The 18,304-nt window shown below is 53.4% G+C and overlaps 1 protein-coding gene and 1 long non-coding RNA gene across 8 annotated transcripts in view; one reads left to right on the top strand and one right to left on the bottom strand.

The window, feature by feature from the left end:
• The window catches only part of LOC135319576 (uncharacterized), a 115,001-nt gene that overhangs the window by 72,121 nt on the left and 24,576 nt on the right, over positions 1–18,304 (bottom strand). The gene's annotated exons all lie outside the window — the stretch shown is intronic.
• Positions 1,288–13,211, top strand: TBC1D21 (TBC1 domain family member 21). The gene is made up of 10 exons (XM_010977912.2): positions 1,288–1,463; positions 7,309–7,416; positions 7,537–7,640; positions 8,529–8,623; positions 9,351–9,451; positions 10,350–10,446; positions 10,765–10,865; positions 11,823–11,939; positions 12,608–12,691; positions 13,065–13,211. Exons 1-10 carry the CDS (start codon positions 1,404–1,406, stop codon positions 13,095–13,097), a joined length of 900 nt encoding a protein of 299 aa, XP_010976214.1. The 5' UTR covers positions 1,288–1,403; the 3' UTR covers positions 13,098–13,211.

The raw sequence follows: 18,304 nt of genomic DNA, 5'->3' as shown, positions 1-18,304 counted from the left end.
ACCCCTCTTCCACCCCTCCCCCCTTCAAAGCCGCCCCACCTCCTGCTCCACAAAGACCTAGAGGCAGCAGATCAAGGGGAAGAGGCTGTCACGCTTTCCTAGGTTGGGATGGAATAAAGAGAATAAAGCGTTTTGATTTAAAAGGCCCCCCCGCAGTGCTGCAAACTAGCAGAACAGTAACAGTAAATGAGACTGTGAATTGTGTCCACTGAAGATTTCCATATGGACTGTGATTCGTTATGTTAACAAGGATGTGCAAGCCAGAGGTTGACTGTATTCTGATTTCATGGCTGGGGGATCCATGGCTCAGAATGGGGGAACATCCACATTTGAGGTCAGAGTCCAGATTCCAGTTCCAAGCTCCTAATTCCAATTTGGTTGGTCTAATTACTATCCTCTCCTAATGACTAAGGATGCTTCAGAGCCAGATGGCTTTAACGGCCGGGACCTGAGTAGAAATGCAGGTGATGCTTAAGGTGGAGAACCCGTGGTGCTGGAGCTGAGAGGAGCCAGCTCCTCAGATTCTTTCAGCAGACACTGAGCACCTACCGAGGGCCAGGAGGGGGGGCCAGCACTGAGCGGGGAAAGCACAAGGCAGACACTGACCCCGGTCTAAGGAACTCAGGGCAGGCGGGCAGGTGGGGCATGTATAGAAGGCCCTGTCATACGTACAGAGAGGAAAGAAGGATGAGATCTAAGATAGCCTCACTTACTCTCCAGTTAAAGTATTCATTCGGTCACTTGGGCGCTGTCTTATGTGCTCTGGTTACAAAGATAAATGAAACTGATCTGTACCCCTTGAAACTACCATCCAAATACCTGATCTGAGTCACCAAGGAGGGTTTTCAAAATACAGTTCCCCAGGTCCCCAGCCCAGACATTCTGATTCTGTCTCCAGAAGTGGCACCCGAGAAATCTGAAGCTCCTGCTCTCGATGTTCTCCAGGTCTGGGTACTAGTCTGGCCGGATAACAACTGAAGTGAGCCCAGAGGAGGGAGAGCCAAAGATAGGGAGAAAGGCTTCAGGGCCACCTTTCCCAGGGAGCCCTCCTTGACCAGCCCAGTGCACTGGTCTCCATGTCCTCTGATCCCCACCCCCACTGCACATCCTCTAAGTACTATGATTCTTCTGGCTGACTGGTAGGTTTAGTCCCCTTGGTTCTCGGGTGTGTCTTAGCTCTAAAGCTGAGTGCTCCCATGTTCCCAGGTCACTGTGATGCAGATTCCAGGGGGCTTTGTGACACACACTGGCTGGCTCTGTTCCAGCATAAGAGGTCAGAAGAGGCCCAGTTCCTCCTGGGAATGCAACTCATCCCCCAAAGGGAAGATCACCTTCCCCTGCTTAACTAAAGCATCATTCAGGGCTCTGGTCGGAGGCTGCTTTGAAGACAGCCAGCGGGGGCCATGACCACCCTCTCTCCTGAAAATAGCCTTTCTGCCAGGCAGTCGGCCTCCTTCATCCTGGTGGGTGCGCTTCATGGGCCCCAAGTCCCTCTCTCCCCAACCTCTGGTTTGCATTGAGGCCGTTTTCCCCTGTTGGGTGGAGAGGACTAGACCCCTGGGTTGGCCTAGAAGGTGGAACAGGGTAGCTTAAACCTTGGTCTCAGCATCATCACCAACGACAGGACTGAAAAACAAGGTCCCTTTTCACCCTTCTCTCTAAGTTAATTTTTTGCTGTATGTGACATTCTAAATTTAATGAGTCCTGGGTTTTCAAGTTCAGTCCTAAAGATGCTGTGCTTTTACCAACAATTTTGGTATACTGCCACCAGGTGGCAGTAATGCTTCTGTTAGTACTGGTTCCACGTCCAATTAATAAGACACACAATTCATTTGAATTCAGCCTCTGTAGATAGAATTTTCCACACAGTATATTTTTCAAAATCACAGTAACTAATTATAATGACCTTAACCAATCTTGAGTCTCATTAATCACGGTGATTTAGAGAGTGATACATAAAAAAGCAGAAATGCAAAAGGGCGTGCCCCTCCCTGAGTTTAAAATGTTATTGCTTTACTGCAGATTATCACCAGGCCTTCATCTGAATTTTCTTTATACCTCTCTTCATTTCTCTGAACTCAGAGAAGGACAATAATAAAACAACAAACTGTCACATAGCATTTACGATGTACAATGACAGTTCTGAATGCTTTATTTATAGTCAGCCTCATCCTAGCTCTGGGAGGTAGACGATGCTGCTGTCTTCATAGCATAAATGAGAAGATTCAGGCACAGGGACTGAGCAACCTGGCTGCAGCCCCGCAGCTGGCACGTGGCAGCGCCGGTGTTTAAACCCGGGCTGCGGAGTCCGTCTGCTAAATCAGGGGTTCCCCGAGGGTGCGGCCTGAGCCTGCAGCATCTGCGTCAACGGGGGACTTGTAACAAATGCGGATTCTCGAGCCCCAGATCTTCTGAACCAGAATCTCTGGGGTGGGGCCCATCCATCTGTGGTTTAACAAGCCCTCCAGCTGATTCTCACGTGCAGGTAACAGAGAACCATGGGTTTAAGCCATGTTTAAAGATAACTATGCTATATGAGGACACACACCCCACACCTGGGTTGGTAAAAATTACCTGAATAACTTCCAAGTTGCACACGTCCCCCACCCCCCCTCCTTAATCTGCCTGCCCGCCGTGGGCCACCCCCTCTCCCCTTGGTAAGAACCACTGACATGGTTACTGTTGGGAGTATGTCTTGTCCCCCAGGTGAACTGAGGCTTTCTTGGGGGCTCTGTTGCTATGAGTATTCAGAGCAACATGGCATCAAATCCTCGTGGAAAGTTTTCCTTATCCTCCAGTGGCTTCCCTATTTTACTAAAAATACTGGAGAAAATCCTTAAAGCCAACGATGCAGAGGGGGAAGAAGGGTGGGGAGACGTATGCCTCTAGCCAAGGCCTCGAGCAGTAGGAAGCTGTTAGAGTGACCGAACCATTTATGGCCCCCACCTCTGGCCCCTTCTCCAGGGGGAAGGGTGAACAAGGTTCCCCCAGGTTTGCTGGTGGAGAGCTTGAACCTGCTTAGGCGCACCACACAGGTCGGGGGAGAGGTCTGCACCTGCTCTAGCTAGCCGTGCCCTCCCCAGGAGACGAGGACAGGAGCTCCTGCAAGGCTGAAGAGTACCCAGCGCCTCCCAGACCACCAGGGCTCCTCCTGGATTACAGGGCATTGCACCCAGCCTGTGGGCAGGGCATTATTGGTTGGTGGAGCAAGGAATGGAGGAATACAAGAGAATGAAGATGGATTTGAGAGGCCACTGAGTTGACGATCTCCATTGCTTTGAAGGACCCCAGACACAGATTCTGCGATGTCTGGTGTAGACAGGTGATGTGGACGCAGTGGTGAAAAGAGGGAGGGGACTTCCCGTCAGCCCTCGGCAGGTGGCCAGGGTTTTGGTGCTTGTCCGTGGCTTGCTAACAAATGTCTTAGATATTCTTGTGGGTGGCCTGTAGTTTGCTTGGGTTTGGTGAGAGACAGGGAGGTGGTGGGCAAAGAGAAAAGGAGTTTGCTGGAAGGAGAAGTCAGGGCTTTCTATAAACAAATTCAGCCATGGCGAAGTAGGCAGATGGCCAGCTGTTGCAGGTGGAGGTTCAGTAATGCAAATTCTCTGAGCACTCGGCAGATGCCTTTTGTGATGTTCCTAATTATCTCTGCCTTATTGTGTTGATGCTGTGTCTTTTATTATGGTCTTCTGTGCAAATTACTTTGATGACTCTGCCTCCTTTCATTGTATTTGACCCTTTTTTCCTGTCTTTGTTCGTCATTTATTTTTTCGTCTTCCCATGGCATTTCTCGTTAAGGTGTACCTTGTGTTAACAGCTGAGGTAGGGTGTGTATCGTGTGTATCTTTTACTCAAGCCGAACATCCTTGTCTTTCACACTCCCTGGCGGCCTGGCATTAGGGTTGATCACCCTGGCTCTTGCACCAAACAGCCCTGGTTCGGATCTCAGCTCTGATATTTACTGCGTGACTTCAGATACACAGATGAACCCTCTAGGGCTCTGGTTGCCTAACACGTAAAACAGCGGAACAACTCCACCCACCTCACAGGTGGCTGTGCAGGTCAAACAAGTCTGTAAATATAAGGTGCTTCGAGTACCATCGAGTGCTTTTTAAGTGTTTACAACTAATAAGGGAATTTAATGCATTGATAATCGATTTCTTTGAGTTTCTATCATTTTTATGCTTTATGCTTTTATTGATTCCTTGTTCTTTCCTGCTTTTCTATCTTTCAAAGTGAATAGAAGTAAAATGTCCTGTTCCTTTAAATCTCTAGTTTAAAAGTCAAAAATAAAACAATTTCTTCTGACACCCTCCTTCAATCTAATAAAAAGTTGAATTTGTAGTTAAAAATCTTCCCACAAGAAACACTCCAGGCCTAGATGGCTTCAGTGGTGAGTTACACCAAATTCTGAAAAAAGAAATAATACCAATTCTACACAGACTATTCTTAAAAATTAAAAGGCAGAAATATATCTCTACTTATTCTATAAAGCCAGCATTACCCTGAAACCAAAATCAAAGACATTACCAAAATTATAGACCAGTATCTCTCATGAATATTGATGCAAAAATCTTAAATAAAATTTTAGCAAATAATATCCAATGATGTATAAAAAGGATAATACATCACCAGTGGGGTTTATCCAAGGAATGATTTAACATTCAGAATAATTCAATATAATTTACCACATTAACCAACTAAAAAAGGAAAAACTGTATGATCATTTTAATAGATGCAGAACATCATTTGAAAAACTCCAACATCCATTTCTGATAAAAACCCTCAGCAAACTAGGAATAGAAGGGAACTTCCTCAACCTGATAAAGGGCATCTACAAAAAGCCTACAGTTAACATCCTGCCGAATCCTGAAAACCCGCATGCTTTTCCTCTAAGATTAGGAACAAAGCAAAGATGTCTGCTCTCACCACTTTTATTCGACATTGCCCTTGAAGCTCGAGGCAGTGCATAAAACATGAAAAAGAAATAAAAGGCATCCAGCCTGGAAAAGAAGAAGTGAAACTGCCTTTATTCACAAATCATGATCATCTATCTCAGGGTTGGCAAACTTTTTTCGTAAAGGCCAAGACAGTAAGTAATTTTGTCTCTGTGGGCCGGACATCTCTGTTGCGAGTGCTTAACTCTGCCACTGAAGCATGAAAGCTGCCACAAACAACACATGAGTGAAAGGGCATGGCTGTGTGCCAATAAAACTTTATTTTAGAAAACAGGTTGGAAACCAAATTTGGTCCATGGGTTGTAGTTTGCTGATCCTTGGCCTATGCATCAAATCCTATGGATCTACTGAAAAAAAAGGCTACTGGGACTAATAAGTGAGGTTAGCAAGGTTGTAGGATACAAGATCAATACCTAAAAATCCACTGTATCTGTACACACTAGCAATGAACAGTCAGAAGTTAACAGTTTAAAAATAACACCTTTTACAATAGCATCCAAAAAATGAAATACTTAGGGGTAAATCTGACAAAATAGATGACAAACACATCAAAAAACACCACAAAACGCTGCTGGGAGAAATTTTAAAAGACCTAAATAAATGGAGAAATATTCTGTGTCCAGGGGTCAGAACACTCAATACTGTTATCAATTCCCCACAAGTTGATCTGTAGGTTTAATCAGATCCCCATCAAAACCAAAGTGTCTTTATTGTAGAAATTGACCAACTGACTAAAATTCATAAGGAAATATATTTCTAAAGTCCATGCAATCCCCCTTCTGAGTAAGGATCCTGGGACACAGCCCGGCCCTGCCTGTTCCCCTCCGCTTCCTTCTGAGTGTGGCAGCCTCTGACTGAGTGTAGGCTGGGAGAACCTGACGGCTGTCGGGGGCGGAAGCCTGGTTCTGATCAGCTCTGATGACAGTGTCCGGGCAGCCAGGGTGTGGCAGTGTTGGGGTAGACCCTGCTTCCTAAGGTAAGGCCAACATCAAGATTTTTTGTGCCTTCTTGGGCCCGTGTATCCTATTTTGGTTCAGAAGATGGAGCGTGTATGAGTTATTCAAGCAAATTGCTCGATCTGTCCCTACAGAACACCGAGCAAGTGGAAATTATCCCAGACGTGGGCCTGTGGGCTCTAATTTTTAATTTCCAGGGCTGTCTTACTTCTAACACCTTTCTACACACGTGGGCAGTGAGCCAGCATCAGCCATCCCCTGCGACCTTGTTAAAAATGCATCATCTCAGGCCCCACCCCAGACCTCAGTCAGAATCCACAGTGTGAGAAGATCCTCAGGTGACGTGTATGCAAATTTAAATTTGAGTCACACACGTGCACATTCAGGTCTATACTAGTGGGAAGTTGGGAGTACACACACCAGACTTGTCCAGTCACCTGCCAAGCCCTGCCCATCGGCACTTCCACGTCTGCAGGTGGCGCTTCACGGTATTTTCTCCAGTGCAAGATTCCTCTAGGAGTCCGCTCCCACTCCAACAGGAATTCAACTCCTAATTATTGTTTTATGAGCATTTTTAATTACTTTGCCTGCAATGCACTCACCTTCCCCCAACACACACACACACACACACACACGCACACGCACACGCACAGGCATACGCACCCCTTATGTTGTGTGAACCAGCCCTTGTGAGGCACTGGTTTACTCTGCTGGGAAAGGTAGCATGGAGCTCATGAATGTGTTTAGTTAGTGCTTACTTCATATTCTTCCATTATCAAAGCAGCATATATTATTATAGAAAAGTTTGAAAATACAAGAAAAAGGGAAAAATTACAATCCTATCATCAAAGAGAATCACTGTTTTGTTTTTAGGTGGGTTTTTTTTTTTTCAATCTTTTTTCTAACAGAATTTCTCTAGTGGTTCATCACTACGAAAGAACACAAGGAGCGGGCTCCACAGCACACGACGGACATGCTCGGAGCACAGTGCAGAGGGACTAGACACTGAACACACAATTTTGCTTCCTGCTTTTTCCAGTTAACATTTGTATTTTCCCAGATTATTATTCATTCCTTGTAAGCATCCGTTTAAATGCCTACAATATTCCATTGAACACATAAACCACAGTTTACTTAGCTATTCCCTTACTGCACAACATTCAGAGAGCACTAGCATTTTTCATTTTGGTAAGCAGTGTGCGATGAAAATCATTGCGCATACAACATTTTTCTATATACTTTCAGTAATTTCCTCAGGATAAATTTCCAGAAGTGCGTCAGGGGCTGTGAACTTTGATTCATGTTGCAAAATCCAGAGTATATCATTTGAAAAATCACACTTAAAGAAAAGCCAAAGGTTCCTAGCGGAAGGCTGAGGTGACTGTCCTTGCCAGGTGAAGAGAAAACCACCCATTGACAAGACAGAATGGGATGGCTTCTTTGATGAGAATGGTCACTTGGCCAAGTCACGAGACTTCATTTGTGTTAACATCCTGGAAAGGGTAAGGCCCCAAGCTACCTTTGGCCTTACCCTGGACCTGGGGGGCATGGCATTGGGGGAGGGGCCCTTTGGGCAGGCATCTGGGGGGCCCTTGTCCTCTCACCTCCCTCCCCCACCCCAGGGTCTGCACCCCGTGGTAAGGACAGAAGCGTGGAAGTTCCTCACCGGCTACTACTCATGGCAGAGTTCCCAGGATGAGCGGCTCACGGTGGACAGCACAAGGAGGTAGAACGTTCCAGACCCTGTCAGGGAGGGTGGGTGGCAGTGCAGGAGGGCGGGCACGCGCACACCAGCCTGGCAGGTTCAGACTGTCCTGCACACAGACTTCTCACTCTGACTCAGGGCCGGCACCCGGCGGGCATCCGCCCCCTCCCCCAGCCCACCCCCCTAGACCTGCCCAGCCCCATTTACCAGTCCACACACTGCCCGCATGGGCTTGGTCCCAGCAGCTCCTCGCTCTGCCCCCCAGCCCAGCCCAGCCGTCCACCCCTAGGGCCTGTGCAGCCTTCCTGAGGCGGAGAAGATTCACACACGGGCCAGCCAGAGAGTAATCCGGGGCAGCAGGGGATCTAGGGCCCTCCTGGGTAATCCAGAATGATCTCATCTCAAGATCCTTAACTCCATTACATCTGCAAAGACCCTTTCTCCAAATAAGGTCACATTCACAGGTTCCAGGAGGTGGGGTGTGGACATATTTGTGGGGTCACCACTCAGCCTACGACACCATCTCAGCTCATTCTAATGATGTGCACAAAACACTGCCTCATCCAATCCCTCCACTTCTGAGGCTTCGGTGCCAGTGTCATCCCCGTTCTACAGGAGAGGAACTGAGGCTTAGAGAGGAAGGTGACGTCCCCAAGCCCTGACCCTGGTGGCAGACACCCAGTTCTTAAGTTGTGGATCCAGGATTCAGGCGCAGTGGTCAGACTGCCGAGCCAGGAGGTTAAACTGTCTGTACGCCGCACTCCAGGGTGCACATCAGAGGACGGTTGGAGGTGGGGACAGAGGTGCCGGGAGGCATCACACGTAGCGGGCGCTTGCCTAGGCAAGGGGGACTCCTGACTCGCCTGGAGGGGGAGGCTGCCTCGTTCAGCCTCAGTTGTGGTCTCACAGGAAGAACTACGAGGCCTTATGCCAGATGTACGAGAAGATCCAGCCCCTTCTGGAAAACCTGCACCGGAACTTCACAGAGACTCGGAATAACATCAGTGAGCCCAGTGCGGGGGAGGGGCGGGCTGGGCAGAGGGCAGGGTTGGAAGTCCCTGCCCACCCTCGGTCACATCTGTGGGGTAGGTCCCTGTTCCTGGGAGCTGCCCTGACATGTGTCAGGAATTTTGTCGGCTAAACCTTGGTTAGTCCACCTGCCCATCTCTACCGGGTGTCCCTAGATGCCCAGCACTGTGTACCCCTGGGTGTAGACCGTTCCTGCTGGTTTGTCTACATCTCTTCCCCACTGGCCTTGAGCTAGGTTGGATTTGAATCGAACAGGGGTGGGTCAGAGGGTACAGCCTGGTTGAAGATTTGGAGGCAGGAAAACACCCAGGCAGCTTAGGTGGTGGGGAGGGTACAGCCCGGTGGGCTGATGTTTTCACAGCCCTCTTCCCAGGATGTTCTGGGTCCTACCCTCTTGGGTTGAGGGGAGTAAACTCAGCCTTGGACCTTCTGCTGGAGGTGATCTGGTGCCACCCCCTCCCCATCCTTTGCCCCCAACCTAGCACATGACATCCAGAAACTCTATGACAAAGACCCCCTGGGCAACGTCCTTATCGATAAGAAGAGGCTGGAGAAGATCCTGCTCCTGAGTTACGTCTGCAACACCCAGGCAGGTGCGCCACTGCCCAGTCTTCTCAGCTCCCTCCTGGGACTGGCCCCACCCCAAGCCCAGGCTCCTCCTCTCCCACCCAGCCCCTCCTCACTGGCCTCCTTCCACCCCAGAGTACCAGCAGGGCTTCCATGAGATGGTGATGCTTTTCCAGCTGATGGTAGAACATGACCATGAGACCTTCTGGCTTTTCCAGTTCTTCCTACAGAAAACGGTGAGGGCTGGGCTTGGCTGAGGGAACCCCCTCATTCCTCAAACAACCCCTTGAGGCTAAGCAGGCACTGGCAGCCCCAGCCGTTTCCTCCAGCCCTGAAACAGCCCTCTGAGTCCCAGAGGAGCCTTTCCTAGAGAAAGGCAACGCCAACCCCAGTGGGGCATGTCCTGGGTGGGAGGTGATGACTGTCGGAGCTGAGAAGGGGGATAATGATACCCTGGGTCCAGCTCTTGTCACACCTTGAGAGGTCTGGCAAGGCCCAGTGTGGGCACCCTCTCCTGGCATTCCGCTCCCAAAACATGGCTCTACTCTTGCAAGTCCTCCATGGCTCCCCACGGCCTCCAGAATAAAATCCAATAACCTCAGACAGACATTCAAGGCCTCCGTCTTCAGTCTTGTCTCTCACTGCTACCTTCACGTGACCTGCATCCAGGCCCACCAGGGACTCGTGTTCCCACCCTGTGAGGTTGAGGGCTTCTGAAGGTGCTGTTCCCTGGAACTCTCTTCCTGGAAAGGCTTTCCTCGTGATCTGTGAGAGGCTGCCCAGAACCCAGCCCCATCCCTCTCTCCGTCCCTGCAGCGACATGCATTCTGCTCTTTCCTTGTCCTGACTGGTTCAGGCCCATGGTGTGTGTCTGGAAGAATAACTGGGCTCACTGCACTGAGCCACACCTGAGACATCTCCGCATCCCCCACACACACCCACACCCACACACACACACACGCACGTCGCACACAGACATGATGTGTGTGTGTTTGCAGACAGACATCCGCTGACACCCAGACTCATACAGAGACATGGGCCCAGCCTGGAGCCAGACACACACCAGGCCTCCAGAGCTGGGGAGCTGATGACTCTTCTCCAAGGGCGCCCCTCCCTCCTGCCCGTCTTCCCCAGGAGCACAGCTGTGTCATCAACATCGGGGTGGGCAAGAACCTCGACATGCTCAACAACCTGATCAGCTTCCTGGACCCCGTGTTCGCCGAGCACTTAAGTGAGTGCCCCCGTCTGCTGCTGGCCACCGCCCACAACCAGGGCGGGCATGGTGGGGCAGCACTGCCCCGTCCTGTGGGGGGGGAGCAGGCCCCCGGAGGAGGGTTCATCTGGATGGGGTTGGGCCTGGACAGCTGAAAAGTCCACCCTAAACAGTCTGCAGGGGCAGGTGGAAAAGTGACAGCCAGGTTTTTAAAAACTTCCCAAGCGCGTTTACCGGCTTTGCGGTGCAGCCTCTCGGGTGGGCTTTTGCTTTACCTCATGCCCCCTCCACCCCCGACCGTGGCCCCTGACTGGCGTCCCGCCCCTCTCCCCGCAGAAGGGAAGGGTGCTGGGGCCGTGCAGTCCCTCTTCCCCTGGTTCTGTCTCTGCTTTCAACGTGCCTTCAAGTCCTTCGACGACATCTGGAGGCTCTGGGAGGTGAGGGGCTCCCGTGGGGCGGAGGGCAGGCCCCACCCCTTGGGCAGGTGGCAGGGGAGCCCTCTCCTTTGCCTCCCTTTATTGCTGGCTTTGGGTGGAGTTCAGTGGGGCCCCTGCTTCTGCCCTGTCGGAAGACCTCGGGCAGCAGCTGGTCCACCTGTTCATCCGCTCCCACCGCTGCACCTTCTCAGGGCAGGGCGGGCAGGAGGGGTCCGCACGCAGCCTCCCTGCCCTCTGCCTGTGCGAGGGCCTCTTGCTGCTCTCACTCCCCCCGCCACCTCTTCCTCTGTCTTCCCCTCCCCCCAGTGCTGCTGCTTCCAAGCCCCTACTCCTGGAGAAGGTGGGGCCCCCAAAGACAGGTCACACCGCAGTCCTTTGACCCCAGCCACAGCAGATGAACCTCCCCCCGCTGCCCTGCCCAGTGGCCGCCACTGCCTGGAGGACCCGACCCACCGCTCAGCCTGGCATTCAGTGCCCCACAAGTCAACCCTCCCCACCTCACCCTTCCCTCCTAGCCTGCTGGTCTCCACATGCTCAAGTCCATGCGCACCCCCAGGCCTTTGGTGACACCCCTGGATTGCTGACTTCCCATCAACCATTGCTTTGCCAAAGCTCCACTCAAACGCTACAGCGAGCTACCCAGTCACTCTTGCCCTTCTCTCTCTCTTCTCACTCCCTGCCTTGCTCCCTCCTTCCCTGCTTCCCTCTCTTGCTCTCTCTCCCTCCTCCCTCCCTCTATCCAGCGAATTCCCTGAAGCCTTTTTCTCTGAGTCCCCTGACAGAAAGCACAGTGCCCAGAACCCCAGAGGCTGAATGAACAACTTTAGGGCCGAGCACAGCAGTAGCAGCAGGCCCCATGGGCTGACGGGGCGTGGGCGTGGTGGGAGCCTCCCCACCCCTAGGGCGTCTGCAGCCTCAGGCCACCGCCCAGGCTGAGGCTCCCCCCGCCGCCTGCAGGTACTGCTGACGGGGAAGCCCTGCAGGAACTTCCAGGTGCTGGTGGCCTACAGCATGCTGCAGATGGTGCGGGAGCAGGTGCTGCAGGAGAGCATGACAGGCGACGACATCCTCCTGGTGAGAGCACCCTCGGGTCCAGCCCCGCCCCACCAGCTCCTCACCCCCACGCCATCCCTGCAGAAGAGCCCTGGGCTCCAGTGGCCCCTCTGCCCCTGGACGGGCATAGTGATGAAAGCTGACATCCCCGATCACTGTGCCAGGCGCTCTGACAGACCAGCTTGTTTAAGCCTCATGACAAGCCTGACCCCGAGGGCTGATAACCACCTCATCGGTACCCCTGTTTAGCATATGGGGAAACTGAGGCCCTGAATGGTTCTTAACTGTCACACTTGACAGACTGACAGTTAACCCTTTGGCCCTAGGGTCCTCCTGTTACAAAAGACCTAGAGTTTGTCAACATTTCTGAAAAAACAACTGAAATCTTTGTTCAAAAAAATTTTATGTGGTACTCCAATCATAAAGCAAGTCCCCTAGAAGCCCATGAAACACTCCATGGGACCTCAGGACTCCCTAGAGCTCAGTGTGAAAACCACATTTACCACATTTCCAAAATTTAAAATTCCAATGGTAAAGTTTCAGGCACTGTGCCAGGCTGGCTGGGGAGAGATCAGGAGGCCCCAGAGACCGCCAAGAGCAGTGGCCTTGTTCCCCTGAAGCGGCCAGTCGCGACCTGTGCCAGACTGTGCCCAGGGAGACCTGCTTCTGACCCACCTTCCCCAACACAGGCCTGCAACAGCCTCATCGACCTTGACGCCGACGAGCTGATCTCCGCTGCCTGCATAGTTTATGCTGAGCTCATCCAAAAGGGTGTAAGTTACCCCAGTTGTCTTCCTTCTCCTCCTCCTCCTCCAAGAAGCCTTCCCTGATCTCCCAAGCCCAGCCCATGTAGGTGTACTCAACTTCAGAGACGTAGTTTGTGCCACATTCTCTACCACCAACCCATGGGGGTTGTTCTACGTGGTCGTCCCACCGTTCGCACGTGCACCCCCTGCCTCCCCAGGCAGACTGTGCTTCCGAGAACACGGCCCCGTCCCTCATTCCCTGTGTCCATCCCGGCGGATCCGGCACGGGGCTGGGCACCCAGGGGCTCAGGAGAACTTCAAGGCTGAATGAACTGAAGAAGAGTGACAGACCAATGTCTGACCTCCTTCCTCTACCTGCTGGAACCCTCCTCTCACCCAGGTTCCTCAGCCGTTAAAGGATTTCCTTCTCTGAGGACACTCACAGCGGACAGACGCCCTCACCGGACAGTAGGAAGGTGCTGCTTCACCGTGAGGTCAGGATCAAGTCCGATGGGGCGTTGGGGTGAGGGCGTAGGTAATACAGCTGCAACAGAAACAGCCTGCTGGAGTCGCGGTCTGCGGTGGGCAGTGTGTTTCCGGGGGGCGCGTGAGGGCAGGCGCAGGACTGTCTGACGGGAAGAGAGGCTGCGAGGGCCGGAGAGCGGGCGCGCCGGGAGGGGGCTGCGGGGCTTCCACGCCGGGAAGCAGGCGGTCGGGGTGTAACGGACTTTGCAGACATGAAGGTGAACTCTCTAACGGGCGTGCTCAGTCCCTGGGCCTGTCCCCCACGGCTCCCCTCACTCCCGGCACACCGGCCACACGGGAGGTGGTTTCTCCAGAGCCTCCCGGCAGCCCGGGGGGACACAGCCCAAGCCCCTGGCGAGCCGGCGGCTCCACTCCTGGTTCCAAAGCCCCCTCACAGCTGCGTCTTCATTCTCAGCCTGGAATGCCACCTCAAGCCAAACTCCCTTTTTCAGCCTTAATCTCTCCAGCAAATGCCATCTTTTCCCTGACTCCAGTCTCTCGCTGGAGCAGAGGCGCTAGCCACCCGCTCCCCTAGACTGTGCCCCAGCCCGACGTCCCCCGCCCAGCCTGCTCATGCCCTGAGAGGTGCCCTGAGGACAGACATGGGGATTGGCCAGAGGGGCTGAACCTACAGAGAGGCTGGCCAGGTGCCCCTATAGCTGCTTGACAAGTGCACACACACACACACACACACAGAGCCCTGGCCAGCAGCTATGCTTTTTCTGAGGGGGCTGATGGAAGAGCGGGAGGGATCTGTCGGTTTTGCTGCAGATCCGGCCCTCTGCAGTGAGGCACCACCATCCTCCTCTCTCTCCTGCTCCCACCCTGTCACGCTCAGGGACCAGCATGGGAAAGGCACTGTGTCCCCAGTTAGTGTCCGACCTCCTTTTGCTCAGGTAAGAACCTCCCGTCCAGGCCTGGCTCTGAGTCTCTCGGCTGCTGTGCTCTGCCGGAGGGGGTTACACTGAAGGGTGGGGCCCTGTGGCCCCCCACCGAGGTCCTTCCTGCGGGGCAGAGGAGCCAGCGTTTGCTGGGAAGGAAGGCACGAGGCGGAATTCACAGAACTGCGTTCCTCCTCACATTTCTGTTACCAAGACCGTTCATTTAAATGAGGGTTCCTGCACAGAACGCAGCTCTCTGAGAACAAAAGTGTGTTTTCATTTCACCGAGGAAGCAGAGTGACAGGTGTGTGGCTGTGCTACCTGGGCCTCAGTCTGTAGGAACAGCGGACGAGCATTTCCTAGCGCTTCCTCTGGCCTGGTGGCCTTAGCTGGCTTATGACTTTTGGTTGGGACACACACACAATGCCAAACATCTATTCCAAAACTAAAAGACTCAAGCACTTGCCTTCTAGGCCAGTGGTTCTCAAACCCGATTTTAAAATCACCAGAGCCTTATTACAAACTCTGCACCAGGAACCCAACAGCTGAAGTTTGGAGGGGAAAGCCCAGAGCCCTCCTGTCTGTGGTCCCCCTCAGGCCCCTCCTTGAAGGTCATCATTTCCTCCAAGGAACCTCCGGCCTACTTGAAAACCTCTGTTGGTCTGAGAGATGAACTGGATTAAGTCTTGACACCAAATGGATCCAGGATCAAATAAATTCCAGGTGATACAGGGATGGAAAAGAAAATCTCGGAAGAGCAGGACGTCCCTACGCCCACCGGCTGTACTCCCGGCTGGTGGGCTGGGGACCAGCGTCTTCCCGCCACGCTGCCACACGTATCGTGGAGCCACACAGGCCCTCCTCGCCTAGCTCATCACTTACGTCACCCGGCGTTACTTTTCTCTCTGGTAAGGTCCTGTGTGGACATTCCTGGGAAGCGTTCAAATCCTAGAGATGAAGTTCCCTTCAGTGTAGAGACTGCGCTGGCCTGAATAAGTTATTAATTCAACAGACATTTATCGAGTCCTTACTGTGAGCTGCCCACTGTCCAGGCACTGAGAACTCCGCAGTGGGGGAAAGAGGAACACAATCCTTGCTTCCACGACACTCACCGCCGAGTGGGAACCATAACAAATGTAAACCTGCAAGTTCCTTCTGTGCTGTAAAGGGAAGGAACGTGGCTCTAGGAGAGGAAACAGCAGTTAGCGTCGGTGGGGGTGATGCCAGTGACAATGGCGGAGATGCGGTGACGATGGCTGTGATGTGGGTAACGATGGTGAATGACGTGGGCGTGACGTCAGTGAGGACAGCGGTAGTGGTGTCAGTGATGGTGCGGGGGTGGTAATGCTGATGGTGCGATGGGGCACTGTTGGTGGCAGAGGCGGCAATGCAAGTTCTGTTAGGGGTGTTGCTGGTGCCAGCGGTGAGATGTCACTGATGGTGGCGGGGGTGGGTGTAGTGGTGACAGCGGTGGTGGCACTGCCGGCACAGGTGTGATGCTGACTCCAGCCGCAGTGGAGGTGAAGGTGTCAGCGATGGTGCTGACAGTAGTGCTGACCTCCATTTAGTCAAGAGAAACTGCCCACACGGGCCTTCTCTGTACGGATACTGATGGTGGTGTTGGTGGTGATGGCAGTCATGCTGGAGATGAAAACAGTGATAAACTCGTTCTCAGAAGACTGGTGTGTACACAATTCCCACGGGCAAGACCTAAATGTAGTATTTTTAAATGAGTCGTAGTGGTCCTGAGCATAGACAGGAAGTAAATGGAGGCACCCAGGCCCTATCCAGGCTTTCCAAAACTTGGTCCTAAGGCTGATATGAAAGCCTGGATTGGCCATATCCCTTCTATGACCTCACCCCACTCTCCTCCTTTCACTCCTGTTCTAAACCTCTTTCCTGGAGGTCATTCGTTCCTCCTTCTCTTGCCACCTTGAATGACCCCTGGCCCACTCTTTGTTCCCGGAGACAGGAAAGCAGCTGTCCATCCACCTACAGCCTCACGGAGGTGGCGCGTACAAAGACCCACGTTCTCTGGGCCCCAGAGTCTACGTTTCTGACTCAGGGATAAAGGAGGTGGGGTCGGCACCCGCCTTCCAGCCGGCCAGCAGAGCCCAGTCCTGGGCTGGAGCCCCAGACCTTCGTCCACTGCTCCAGGGGGACGGACACAGCGGGTGCGGCTGAGTGGGAAGGGCCTCCACTGCCCAGGGCTCAACCCCATTGATGTGACCACACTTGAGGCGGGAGCACTGGCCTCTCAAGAGGACTAGGGAAGAAGAAGGGGGTTGAGACAGAAGTGAAGGAATTACAAAAGAAGTTCTAGAAAATCGGGGGAGATAGTGAGATAGGGAATGAAAGGTTTCTTTCTCAACTAACTAAGGCCGTCTTAGGGGCCATCGACAGAGCACCGGTGTTGGCTGAACATGGCAAAGTGACAAGTGGTCCTTGTGCACTGATCCTCAAGGCTGCTGCTTCTCATGGATGTGTTTCCCAGGCCGCTCCCCCATCCCAGCCTCCACACACACGTGTGCACATGTGCGCACATGCTCCATCCACCCACGCTGCAGCCTCGGAGCATCCCTGGTGGTTTCATTGTTACTGAGGTGTAACTATACTGCAAATGTCTGTTTCGTCTGCCTTCCAGAAAAAGGATATTCAGCTCCATTCAGACCAAAGGAACTGTCTACTCCTCCTCCCCTACTGCCCTTGCCACCCCCCTCACCCCACACACACCCCTCAGTCATCACCAAGTCCTGCCACTTATGCCCCTGCACAGACCACTGGCTCAGTCCTGTCACCACTGGGGAGGGAATGTGGCTTGAGCATGCCCTCTGACCCTTTTCCATCTGCGTGGACTCAGGCCAGGGTCTGCGGGTCCGAAGCTCATTAGCACCGGGGCCCAAACTACCTCCTGGTGCGGGACGGGCTGCCCCAGCTTGGGCGCTCCTGCAGCTGTCACCACCAACCCCGATGAGACGCCTCGGGCCCCAGAATGTGGAGCTGCAGCCCCAACCCCAAAAGGGCAGGGCAGCAGGTTTCCCCTGACCCCACCCTCCCACTGACCCCTTGGGGATGCGAGTGTGACAATGAGGAGTGGGCTGAAGCTCCTGGAGGTCAGGAAGGAGGGCACAGTGGCCCCCATCCTCACAGTAACGTAGCTGCACTTGCTGAGAAATGACACTGTCCCAAGCCCGGTGCTAAGCCCATTATAGGCTTCCTCCCCCCATTAATCCTCAAACTCAGAAGACGTGCCATCATCACCCTCTTTTTACTGGTGAGGAACCTGAGGCACAGGACACTCAGCCAGTGATGGCAAAGTCAGAATCTGAACGCTGACGGTGAACCCCAGAGCTCCCGCTGTTACCACCACACTGGTACTGGTCCTGGGACAGCTCCCCGGGTTCACCTCTCTGCCTGCCCACAGCTCCTGCAAGGTGCCACCAGTCTCCTGTCTGGTCCTCTGCCGGGCAGACCCCCATCTCACAAGCCACCTCTTCCCCTGGCCACTGAGGACCCTCAGGTGGGCTGAATGTTCCAGGGCTGGACTCCTTGGGGGCACACGCAGAGGCTCTGTCCCACCTCCTTGGCCTGTCCCATGCATGATACGCCTGTTATGACCCCAGGAAGACTCAGGAAGGCCAAATTACAGCCATGTTTACTACAGCTTGTTTTGAGACAGCATTCAGGCTGCCCTGGACATTCCTTCTCCAGGACGGGGGCTGGGCTGGGGCTCTGAGGCTGCAAGGAAATCAGCATGCAGGGCGGAGAGTCAGGAGCCAAGAGGGGCTGCCAGGCCTCTCTGCCAGGCATGGAAATGGCAGCAAAGCCTGGGAGGCTGGAATGAGCCGGACGTGCGAGTCTGGAAGAGAAGCAGCCCCCCTCCCCATCCCGGCCCCTGCAGACCCCTCTCCCGGCCAGCCCCAGGCAGGGAGATAAGATTCAGCAAGACCTAGACGGAGACCAAGACGCGATGGGAGGGCATTTCCAGTCAGTGCCAAGTGCTACCCTGCCACGGGGACCATCAGTCACGTGGCCTGGCGGGGGAGTGGGGTTATTTCTGCGGCTCCAACAAAAGCACTAGCTTCCAAACTGTCTGCCAGCCCCTGGGGCCAGGTGAGCCTACTGTGGGGGGAAGAGTAGCAGCCCCTGGAAATGAGGGAGCTGGCTCGTAGGAGGCCGCAGGAGGCTGAGGGGAGGGTAGGAGGGCAGAGCCACAAGCAGCAGCTTTGATTCT

This window comes from Camelus dromedarius, chromosome 29 (assembly GCF_036321535.1).
Source record: "Camelus dromedarius isolate mCamDro1 chromosome 29, mCamDro1.pat, whole genome shotgun sequence".
In the NCBI taxonomy this organism is placed as follows: Eukaryota; Metazoa; Chordata; class Mammalia; order Artiodactyla; family Camelidae; genus Camelus; species Camelus dromedarius.
The sequence above is the reverse complement of the archived record's forward strand: the minus strand, read 5'-3'. Positions and strand labels throughout refer to the sequence as shown.

What these genes read in the sequence shown, in the direction of transcription:
- TBC1D21 (XM_010977912.2), top strand. Translation starts at nt 1,404, where the DNA reads ATGACCACCCTCTCTCCTGAAAATAGCCTTTCTGCCAGGCAGTCGGCC. An exon ending in CAGGCGACGACATCCTCCTG is followed by an intron (nt 11,940 to 12,607) that starts GTGAGAGCACCC and finishes TCCCCAACACAG; the next exon opens with GCCTGCAACAGCCTCATCGA. An exon ending in CTGAGCTCATCCAAAAGGGT is followed by an intron (nt 12,692 to 13,064) that starts GTAAGTTACCCC and finishes CCTCTCACCCAG; the next exon opens with GTTCCTCAGCCGTTAAAGGA.